The sequence below is a fragment of the Dasypus novemcinctus genome, chromosome 10 (assembly GCF_030445035.2).
Source record: "Dasypus novemcinctus isolate mDasNov1 chromosome 10, mDasNov1.1.hap2, whole genome shotgun sequence".
NCBI lineage: Eukaryota > Metazoa > Chordata > Mammalia > Cingulata > Dasypodidae > Dasypus > Dasypus novemcinctus.
In genome coordinates, this window is record NC_080682.1 from 6,560,655 (window position 1) to 6,572,087 (window position 11,433).

The following is an 11,433-nucleotide window of genomic DNA, read 5'->3' on the forward strand; positions in this document are numbered from 1 at the left end:
GGGTAAGCGTCTGGCGTTCCGGGGTCAGCCGCCTCCGTCTCGGGCCCTGCGCACCGTCGGGGTATACCTCAACGCACCCTGCCGCAGCCCGGGGTCCCGGGACCCACAGCCGGCCGCCAAGTCCCGGAAGGGCCGCCGAAGCCCAGGAAGGCCCACTTCCGACAGAAACCTGAGGACCACGGCTACTTCCGGGCGCGCGCGAGGAGCCGCCCGCCACGCCCCACATATGGGCGTGGTCCCCCGCGCGCCCCGCCCCTCGCTTCCGGATCGCTTCCGGCGCTGCCGGGCTCGGTCGCGGCCCCTCCCACCTCCAGCGGGGCAGCCCCGCCTCCCAGGCCAGCCCTCCAGACGTCACTTCCGGGGAGGCCCGGGCGGGGGCCGAGCGAGGGCCGCTGCGCTGAGCGGTGTTGGCTCCCCGCCTGCCCTGCTGCTCCGCTGCCGGCCACGTCCCCGCGCCGGGCCTCGGGCGCTGCCCGCCGTCCCAGGGCCGCCGCAGACCCCGCCGCGCCCGGGTAAGGGGCCCGCGCCGCCCTGCGGGAGCCGTGGTCGGGCTGCCTGGACAGGCTTGGGGATGAGAGAGGGAGGTGGGGGCGGGAGGACGGGGCGAGAGAAAAGACAAGTGGGGCCGAGAGTGCGAGACGCCGAGCAGGGGGGCCGAGGACAGCGAGGCGGGGAAGGGTCTCGTGGGGGAACGTGGATGGGAGCCCAGGAGGCCAGGAGAGGAAGAAGGGCTGAACGGGAGTCCTCATACGAGGAGGAGCCCAGCTTGAGCCAGTTTGGGAGCAGAGGATGGGAAAGTTGGGAGACTCCCGCATCAGCGCGAACCAAAAGATCTTACCCCCTTCCCTCGTAGGCCAGGACGGGGCCCCGGGAAGTGAGGCACTCTGAGAAAGAGGAGCTGGGCCTTTGGGTGGCCCGGGACCTCTTGACCTGATTACGGGGTCGTGCATTTGCATCAGATTTTTCACTCTATCCATCCGTCTAGGGCCTCACTCTACCATGTGAGAGGCCATGGCTGCTTACTGTGTGTGCTTAACCTCTAGGCTGACAAGGGGAAGCAAAATCCAAGTGGTTTGCCACAAGACATAAATGTGCTTAAGAAATCTGCCTTTGACAACGTGCATTATTTTTCTCTACCTGGAGGAAGGATCTCTTAAGATTTCAACAAAATCAATGAGGAAAGTGAAATACAAAATTCAGTTTGTACTCTGGACCTGCCTAATAGACAAAGGAATGTCAAATCTAACGTAGACCTTGATCAGTATTGAGCCATGAAACTTCCAGAGACCTGGAAATTGCTTATCATGATTTCAGCAGGAAATGTAATTAGGGCACCATCCAGTAGTACAGGTTCCCACCTGCTGTGGAGACAAATCCTTTGGACCTCAGGGCAATGTCTATTTACACAAAACCACAAGGCTGTGTTCCTTGGGCTCCTGCTACCAAAGATTACCTGGGTGACGTGTCAGGATTAGGTATCTGCAGTTTGCCCTGTGTCTGCTTCCGCCATACCTGTGCCTTGGTATATGTGGTTTCCCTGGCTTGGAAGAGGGTCAGGGGCCATACTGTGGCTGGTGAGCATCAACAAAGCGTGCCGGAATGCGGGAACAACACCTGCAGTCCCTTACAAGTGCTGGATCTTAGGGAGCTGTTTATGCCAGAAAAAAAGGAACTCAGCAGTTTGGAGTCTGATTTCATGTAAATTGTATGCAGCATGCTGCATACTACAAAAGAGGTAAAACTCAAGTCAGAGTTGGCAAGAAATTGAAGGCAGGTGGTGTGAGGAGGTATCCTAAAGTTACGGACCAGAAAAGGATAGGGGATGGGCCAGCCCAGGGGCACGGACTGGGGGGCCTTTCTCATGGAGCGTCACCAGCTTAGGAGGGGCCCGGCTGCCCCTTACTGGCAGATCTTGTGGGGAGCTGACGCCTGCATCAGCCTAACCTCCTGTGGTGCCATCCGCCCTCGTCTCCACTTCATACTAACTTAGTTCTTTCTTGCTTGTCCCCCGCCTTGATGGACCTGGTCTCCGTGCACCAGATAATAATGAGAACAATGGGGTGGGTCCTAAGCCCACCCTGCAGTGGGGTTTAGATGCCTCCTGCAGCCCTCGCAGGGGTACTGTTATTTTAAACAATATTAATGGGTTTGTTCCTTACCAGTCAACTGATAAGGATTAGTGCATGTCTCCACATGTGAATGTTGGCATTTAGAGTGTATTGCTGGGAAGCAGAGGCAGGGCCAGACTAGAGAGAACCAGGGCCTGCCTGTTCTTGACATGCCTTGGTGGCCGATTCCTGTTTCTGTGGGAATGGTCGCCAGCCGCCCTATTCCGGCGTGAAGCCACAGTGATGGTATCCAGCAGGAATTTCCCCAGCCAGCCTCGTGGAGGTGTTCCATATGTGCACTCACCTGTGCCTGTACCTGTGTGGCTGGGTGTGTACAAACACGCAGGTGCGTGACTGTTGGCGTGTGTGTGACTGCATCGTGTGCACGGTTTGTGCATGTGCTGGTATGCACGCGTGTGCATTAGGAAGCAGGCACTTGGTGGGCGTGGGGCATCACCACCTACTACTGTCTGCCCATTGACGAGCTGTTTCTTAAATCTCCAGGATTTACATGAAATATTCATCAATGAGAATCATTTGTGCTGGGTAGATCTCTGCATTACAGCTGTACACTTGGATTCCTCTAAAGTTTTGGTTGGCCTCTAGAAAAACGCACCTCCTAAAATAGAAATCCTGTCGCTTCTCTGAATTATTAATATCTATGTGTGAAATCGTACCTGGGATTGCTCGGGCCCTTTCTGCCTAGTAGCTTCAAGTAATGGAAGAAAACCAGGCATTGTTTCTTTCATTTGAACCTTTCAAAAATGTTTTCCGAAAGTGACACGTGCTTATATGAAAGTTTTTAAAAAGCTATCAAAGTAGAAAATGGAAACTATGGGGATAACCCTGGGATAACCAGTATTTACATTGGTACAAAGCCTTAGGATCTGTCTGCCAAAATAAGAATGGATGCATACTGTGGTGCAACCTGCTTTTTTTCACTTAATGACACAGGGTGCGTTTCTTCCCATGTCAATAAATGAAACTTTGTGTGTATTTGTAACAGCTGCCGTAGGATGTCATATGTGGATGGGACTCTATGTGACACATCCATTCCAGTCCTTTGCTGTTACAGATCATGCCGTGATTAACAGCTTTGTAGATCTCCATCTTGGGACATCTGTCTAATCGCTTCCTGGGAAGAAATTCCAGCAGTAGACGTTGCTGGTCAGAAGTTTTGTCATTTAAAGTTTCATCCACAGTGTCAGTTTCCCAGTACAATGATCTATTGAACGCCACTATTTCAGTTCCTCTTTCCTCACCAGATTCTCCCCCAAGCTTTTCCTAAGGAGCATTTTACTCATTTTCATATTCTAGATGTGGCTGAAACCAGGGTGGAACATCTGCCCGCCTCCCACATGTGCCACCAGACATGCCACAGCCGGGGTGTACACCACGAAGCTGCTTCGCCACCTGCAAAGCCCGACCTCACCCAGCAAGGAGACCGTGCCCAGCTCACAGCTCTCCCGGGAGGACGGCCCGGCCTGGGAACACGTCCTGACCAGCTGCCTCTGGTGAGCATGTGGGGCCCTGCGGGCCAGGCCTGCCTGCTCGGTGACCCAGCAGCGAGCTGCGGCCCGCAGGCGCATCAGGGAGAAAGGAAAGGCAGGCGTGCGGGCCGTGGCCCTCTTCTGCTTCCTCTCGGCCTTGTGTCATAACACCATAATTCCCGCAGGAGCCCCTGGGCGCCCCCGCCCACCTCCTTCCTCACCCCGGGGGTCTGAGGAGGCACTTTCAGCAGAAGAGGCCTTGGGAGCAGACGCTCTAGAGGCTGTCCCTGGGCCCAGGAAGGAGATGGTGTGTGTCTCTGCTAGGGTGAAGAACGGGGTGGAAGGAAGAGATGCCCTGAGGGCATTGTCCCCAACACTTGAGGGTCTCCCTCCTGCCCTAGCTGGAACACTCCCTCGGCTGTTCTCTGACCGGCTAGAGCAGCGTCAGCAAACCACAGCCCCCGGGCTGCCTCCCACCCACTGCCTGTTTTTGCACATAAAGATTTATTGCAACACAGCCACACCCATTCATTTCTAGATCATCCTGAGCTGCCTTCATGCTACAGCGGCAGAGCTGAGCAGCTGTGACAGACACCATGTGGCCCACAGAGCCAAAAGTATTTACTCTGCGGCCGTTTTCAGAATACGTGGGTTGAGCCCTGCTCTAGAGATGGGTAGTGTAGGGGCGCCAACAGGCCCAAGGCCTGGGTTGTGTGCAGGGAACCATGACCCTCTATGCCCACCCATCCCACCCTCAGGCTCACACAGCAGACCCCAAACCCAGGGCATCTCGAATCCAGGGGTGCTGGCATGTCCAGTGTGTTCAGTAGATGTGCCCTGGCAAGGCAGAGCCAGCTCAATGCATTTATTTAGCCAGAGCCCAGCTGCACGGCTTCAGCCCACGAGGGGACTGTGCGCTCTTTGTGTCTGAAACCTTCCCCTTCCCGTCTTCCCTGTCGTGACTGGGGTTTGTTTGGTTTCTCCCCACCCTTCCCCCAACTTTTTGCCGGAACAAAGAATGCTTTTTGCTCTCTCGAAACCAAATGCAAATTCGTCATTGATGGAGCTGCATGAACTTTTCTAAACCTGTAAGACGCCAGGAGGCCTTGCAGATGATTTTGGAAGAAAAGCCCACACTTGAAACCAGATTGAAGTTAGTGACTTGGACAGGGATTAGAAGCTCCGGGGCAGGCGCCAGCCTTCCGGAAGAGCTTGCACTCAGAGTTTTTCGGGTCATGGGCCTGCTTTCCAGCAGTCCCCCCACTGACTACAGGAGACTGAAAGCCACCTGGCCATGACCCCCCATACCCCTTTCTGCTGCATGGGCTGCCTTTGTGCATCTCCCCACAAGACTGCTGTGGCCGGGAGCCACAGGCACACTGTGGGTTTTTACTTCTTCACAGCAACCTGGGCCTGTTAACCCAAAAAGCCCACTGGTGCCAAACTCAAATTCTTACACCTCTAATTGCTTTAATTTTTTTTTTTTTTTTTTTTTTTTTTTTTTTTATTTCTTTAATTCCCCTCCCCTCCCCCGGTTGTCTGTTTTCTGTGTCTTTTTGCTGCGTCTTGTTTCTTGTTTCTTTGTCCGCTTCTGTTGTCGTCAGCGGCACGGGAAGTGTGGGCGGCGCCATTCCTCGGCAGGCTGCTCCCTCCTTCGCGCTGGGCGGCTCTCCTTATGGGTGCACTCCTTGCGCGTGGGGCTCCCCTACGCGGGGGACACCCTGCGTGGCGCGGCACTCCTTGCGCGCATCAGCACTGCGCATGGCCAGCTCCACACGGGTCAAGGAGGCCCGGGGCTTGAACCGCGGGCCTCCCATGTGGTAGACGGACGCCCTAACCACTGGGCCAAAGTCCGTTTCCCTCTAATTGCTTTAAAAAGCAACTCTGTAGCCATTTCTAACTGACTTGCTCTGTGACCCTGTGAAACTGAGCCGACACCTGCTAGCCATATGTCAGGAAGCTCTGCAGTGACCAGACCCCTTGCCGCGTCTGCCCTCGGGGCTTGCTGCCGCAGAGGCTCCCTGCCAGGCAGACTTCGAATGGCCTGGACCCGTAAGCCGCGCCCCTCCCTCCCCAGCATCTCCTTGCCCGCTTCCACTTCCAGTGGCCTCAGCTTCTGGAAGGTCTCCAGCCCTGTGCCCGCTGCCCACATCCAGCTTGTGTGTTACTGCCATCTAGTGGCCGGTCTCGCCCAGCTCTGAAGTCCTCCAGCTGGTGCTCACAGGGGCCGAAGTGCGTCTTGGGCTGAGGGATAAGCCCGGTGCCATGCTGAGTGCCGTATGTGCCACCGTGGCTCCAGGGGGCTCGTAGATACAGGACTTGCCGAGTGGCGCATTCTCCCAGGGCTGCCGTAAAGGTGCCAGAGACCCCGTGGCTTACCCGGCAGAACTGTGTTGTCTCAAAGTTCTGGAGGCTGGAGGCCCAAAATCACGATGTCGGCAGGGCCACGCTTCATCGTGAGGGGTCTGTTCACGCCTCTCCTGTGGCTGGTGGGTGGCCGGCCTTCCCCGCGCTCCTTGGCTTGTGGCAGTATCCCTCGCGCTCTGCCTCTGTCACGTGGCCGTCTCGCTGTCTCTGTGTCTGTGTCCAGCTGCCCTTTGCGTATAAAGACCCACCCTAACCCCGTCAGGTGCCGTCTGAACCGAGCACATCTCCAAAGGGCCTGTTTACAGATGAGTCCACGTTCACGGCACCCCAGCGAACATGTCTTCTTGAGGACACAGTTTAACCCGTCACACCCGGGGCCATGCAGGCAGCAAGCACGGGTTCGAGCTGCTCCACACTGCCGGTCCCCCCATTTCCCTCCACGGGTCCCCCTTGTTCCTGTGCCTGTTGCTTCTGGAAGAGAAGGATCGTAAAGGCTGGATCAGCTAACACGCTGCTAGAGAGAGGCGGGGCAGAGCCCTTCCTTGGCGCCCGGCCCCAGCCCCAGCCCCAGCCCCACACCCCTGTGCCTGCAGGGCCGGGGGCTCTTTGCTCTGCTCTGCTGAGCGTTGGTTCTTCAAGACCATTTCCTTTTTTTTCACTCTTAATATTTTACTTTAAAAAGCAAAGCAAACATGTTTTTTCTAATGCTCCATCCATGCCTCTGCATCAGAATTGGGTTTGGTTTTGTGAGATATGAATATGATTAAGCATTTTTTCTCTTCAATTTTTTTCATTAATAAGGAGGCCTTGCTTTGTCACTTAATCTGTGGTCATCTGTGTATCTTTTTGACACTGGAGGAACAATTGACTTAGCAGTTGGAATTAGATGAGGTAAAAGTGCCTGAAAACAAACCTTTTAGGAATAATGTTTCCATAACTTGTTGGACTGCCTTTGGTTCTTTTATTTTTGAGCATTTGAAATCAAGTTGCTAATAATAATTTTTTTTAAAAAAAAAGAGGGAGCAGACTTGGCTCAAGCAGTTGAGCTCCCACCTCCCACATGGGAGGTCCCAGGTTGGGTTCCCGATGCCTCCTGAAAAAAACAAAAACTAACAACTAGCACAACAAACAAAAAAACCAAATCAGGGAAGCCGATGTGGCTCAGTGATTGAGTGCCAGCTTCCCACATACGGGGTCCAGGGTTCAATCCCCAGCCCCTGGTACCTCTAAAAGAAAAAAGTAAAAATAAAATAAGAAAAAGAATGAAGGCAAGTGGAGGGGCGGTGGGCCCACTGCTGGCCTTGGAGTAGAGAAGCTGTTCGGTCCTTCACTCCCTCGTGCGTTCATTCGGTGGACAGTTCTGTATCAGGTCCTGAGGGGGCCCCAGAAGGCTGGACGTGAAGACACAGCTGCACCTGCCCTCGGGGCTTATGGCAGGTGGAATAAGACAGGTGAGGACACAAGCAGGGCAACGAGAGGCCCCAGGGCTGGAGGACAGCATCGTGCCACGCGTCTCTGGGCCGAGGGCCGCTGGGGGGCAGCAGGTTGGCGCCTGGGACCTGCGGTTTCTCCCCCGCCAGGTGGGGCGGGAGCACAGCGAGGTGCGTGGAGCCTGATTCTGAAGGACCCCCAAGGCAGTGGACAGCGGCTGTTGGGCAGGGTCAGCCCTGGGGGTTCCCAGGATCTTTCTGGCAGCCCGGGGTGGCAGGTGGCTGCAGGCCCGGGTGGGGAGCCTTGCGACTTCGAGGGTCCGTGGGAGGAAGGCGAGCCCGCCCTGGTCACTCCTGGCAGCTGGGGCAGGGCCACGGAGCAAGGAAGTACTGTGAGGCTTCTGGGCCAGGGCGGGGGCGCAGCTGGAGCACCACTCGAGGCGCTCTGGCCCCGGGAGCTGTGTGGGGCAGGCAGACCCTGTGAAGGCGGCCTCTGCTCACCCCCAGCCTCCCAGCACACAGCCTCCCAGTGTGCCTTTGTCACCTGCCCTTGTCACCTGCCCGGCTCTCCGCTCCCTCCTCCCCACCCCTTCCAGGTGCATCTGCACCCATCTTTCAGAATGTGGTTCAGGTGCCACTTTCCCAGGAACTGCGCCCACACCCCCAGCTAGGTTCAACGCCTTCTTTGGCTTCCAACAGCTCCCTCCCCTCTCTGCCCTCCCCCTGGCCACCACCCCCCCAGCCTCCACTCAGAATCAGCCCCCTCCTTGCCCCTCGGGGCCTGCCCAGATGCCGTCGCCTTGTGCCAGTCTGCAGTGACATCTTTGCTGCCTCTCCCCTGGACCCCAGGCTCCATCTTTGGGTCCTGAGTGCACTGCCTGGCACATGAGTAGGCATTCAGTCAATCGTGGCTTGAGGGCTGGGTGGGTGAGGGAGAGATGGAGGGAAGGGAGGGAGGGAGGGCTGGGTGGGTGGCTGGCCGGGCGGCCGGGGGCCTGGCTAAGTGGCATCTCCCGCAGAAGGCCCTGTTGCTTGCCACAGATGTGCACAGATACGTTAGGCCTGATCTGTGCCCTGCAGACCACAGGAGGCACGGGACAGGAAGGCTTGGCCAACCTCGGTCATCCGAAGGTCTTAGCCTCTGAAATGGCCCTGCTGCTCCTTCAGGACCTGAGCTCGGGTTGGCATGGCAGGACCTGCCGGGGACTCTTGGTGAGATCACATTCAAAGGCTTTAAGCCCATCGGATTCCAGGCCCTGGACAGCCCTGTCACAGCCGCGGCTGGGACGTGCTGTGCTCTCACCGGGAGCCGCCGAGCTAAGCGCTGACTCCGTTTGCAGCCTGGGCCTCCCGGCAGCCGTCCACAGGGGGAGCGGCCCCGGGACGCTGCATGTCACTGACCGATGCACTTTCTTGACCACAGACCCCTCCACCGAGCTGAAGGTGGTTCTCTGCCTGAGGAGCTGGCCAGTGCGAGCCTCGGGGCCACCCAGCCTTGCTCCCAGCTCACCCACAAGATGTGGGCAGTCCTTGTGCTCGTTTGGATTTCTGCCTTGTCCTCATGTGAAAGCCAAGGGACAGGTAAGGGAGAAAACCGTGGTTGCTGGGCAGGCCCGCGGTGGCCTGCAGCACCCTGTGTCCACAACCAGGCAGGCAGTCTGGAGCCCCGGGCCCCCTGTGTGCTGGGCTAAGCAGGGTTAGCAGGCCGAGCCTCCTCTCCAGGGCCCGCGTGGGGAGGGAGCCCCGGCAGGACCGGGCAGCTGAGCCCGGGAAGGGTCACTGGCTCAGCCCTGCAAAATTTGACTTCTTCTCTCAACCTTCTCTTCAGTGGGAAGTTCCTTCATTCCCGCACCAGCCCCTCTGCCAGGCACTGTTCATCTCCAGGAGCTCCTGTGGCACATCCTTCCGTCCAGCCACGAGTTCTTTAATGGTGCCTACGGGTGCAGTGAATGCCCTGGGTGTGTGTGTGATGGCTGTGAGACTTGGGAACGAGAGCAAACAGTGCAGCTCTTGAGCCTCTGCTGGGCTTGGGGTTCAGAGAGGTGGTGCCCGGAGCTTTGCAGTAAGAAGCCACACGTCCTTCCCTGTGCTCCCCCCGGGCTGGGTAAAAGGGCTCCGCAGAGCAGCCCGAGCCGGCCCAGAGGAGCTGGAAATGGAGGTGATCATGCATTATCCCCCTGCGTGTAACTGAATGTGAGCGTGTCTCCTTTTTTTCCTTTTTTGACCTTAAGGACGCGTAGCCCCTAACCAGATGCAGACTACTTTAGCCCAGACAAGTGCACCTGTGGAAACGGCTGGACCCATGGGTAACCCAATGTCTGAAACTATAGCCCCAGTGACACCTTTTCCTGCCACGTCAACCAAAGAGACTTTGGCAACTGAGAGCAAGTCTCCTGAAGGCACCATGGAAATGACAAACAGAACAGGTGTGGGTTCTTCAGCAATGGCAGGGGGCACGAGCCACCCTGCACCCTCCAGTGCGCCCACACCAGCTGTGTCATCCGTCCCCCTGTCAGCATCGCGGGCTCCGCCCGTGACAGCTACCCGGCCCGCGTCTCTCAGCACGCCCCATACGCAAGTGCCAAGCCGTAGCACGCTGCCGAGGACGGCTACGTCGGTGACTTCGGCCCTGAGTGCTGTGACCCCAGCTGCAGCCGCACCCAGGGCAGGCAGTCCGGGAAGCACACACGGTCATACCGTGCCCACGGCCAGCAGCCCCCCGACAAGCCCCACCCCCACCACAAGCCCACAGACCCTGAGCACGGCTGCGCAAGCTCCCACCACGCTGCAGGTGTCAACGGGCCGGCCCACGGTCAGCACAGCCAGCAGGTCCACACCCACCCTCTCGACCACAACCCCAGAGCCCACCACCCTCCCCACAGTGGCTTCCGTGCCTTCGACCGTGGCAACCACAACCAAAGCAGAGGAGCCAACTGCCAGGACAGCGCCAGTGCCCCATGGCAGCCCGACCCCTGCGCGGGCAGCCATGTCCCCCACGACACACACCCAGACAAACCCTGCACTGCCCACCCTGGGCACTGAGGGACCAGGCCTGTCCCAGACGCCCAAGCAGCTCCGGACCAAAGCCACCCCAGGGACGGCCGCCTCTGGACCGACACCCGGGAGCTCGGGGGGCCCTGAGGTGCCAGCCACGGACTTGTGCCCACCCAGCACCCAGGGCCACCCGCCGGTGGGCCGCACCAAGCCGCTGTCCCCGTTCTGGGTGAACAGGCCTGTGCTCCTGGCGGTGCTCTTCCTCGGGGTGAGCCTCTTCCTCACGGCCTTGGCTGTGTTCGCCCTGCACGCCTACGAGAGCTACAGGAAGAAGGACTACACGCAGGTGGACTACCTGATCAACGGCATGTACGCGGACTCGGAGCTGTGAGGCGCGGCGGGCGCGGGCCCCGGCCCTGGCCTCAAACCAAGTGCTTCCAAGTTCTTTTGGTGCAATTTAGGAGATACGCCAGATGCTTCAGTGCAGATCATTGCTGTCAGGTTAATTCCACGGTCACCTAAAGAGTTGCTGCTTTTTTCATATTTATTTTTGTACACGGGCCCGTGGACAGGGGCAGGCTGTCGTTGGCAGCTGGGCCGGGTGGGTGGGGCCCCAGGCCTCTGGCCCTGAGGCGATTAAAGCGATGATGCTCCCCGGCAGTGGGTCCTGTCCTCGGTTCGGTCCTTGTCCTCGGTCCCGCCCCTCCGTGTCGGCCGGCCGGCGCCCAAGGCCGGTGGGGGTGCTTTCACCCACGCTGAGCGTTCCCTGCAACACGAAGCCCTGGCGGGTGCTGTCTGCACCGTTCCCTGGGGCTCCACTCTTAGGCCCAAAACCTGCCCCTGGCACTTGGCAGGTGCTCCAGGTGCCCGGCGAGGCCCCCAGCGCGAGGGTCTCTGGCGCCCCCTGGAGATGGTCCCTGCCCTCCCACCCTTCCTTTTCTGGACTCTTCGGTGGCGAACCGTTTGGAGGCTGACCTGGGCACAAGAGATCCGAGTCCAGCCCTGGGAAGCCCATGGACACTCGTCCGTGACAGCCCCACTGTG

The 11,433-nt window shown here is 58.2% G+C and overlaps 1 protein-coding gene across 1 annotated transcript; it reads left to right on the forward strand.

Annotated features, from left to right (window-relative positions):
* The first annotated feature begins 346 nt into the window (after positions 1-346).
* C10H11orf24 (chromosome 10 C11orf24 homolog) lies at positions 347-11,049 on the forward strand. The gene is made up of 4 exons (XM_004481625.4): positions 347-512; positions 3,426-3,622; positions 8,819-8,976; positions 9,627-11,049. Exons 3-4 carry the CDS (start codon positions 8,913-8,915, stop codon positions 10,778-10,780), a joined length of 1,218 nt encoding a protein of 405 aa, XP_004481682.2. The 5' UTR covers positions 347-512; positions 3,426-3,622; positions 8,819-8,912; the 3' UTR covers positions 10,781-11,049.
* The last annotated feature ends 384 nt before the right edge of the window (positions 11,050-11,433 follow it).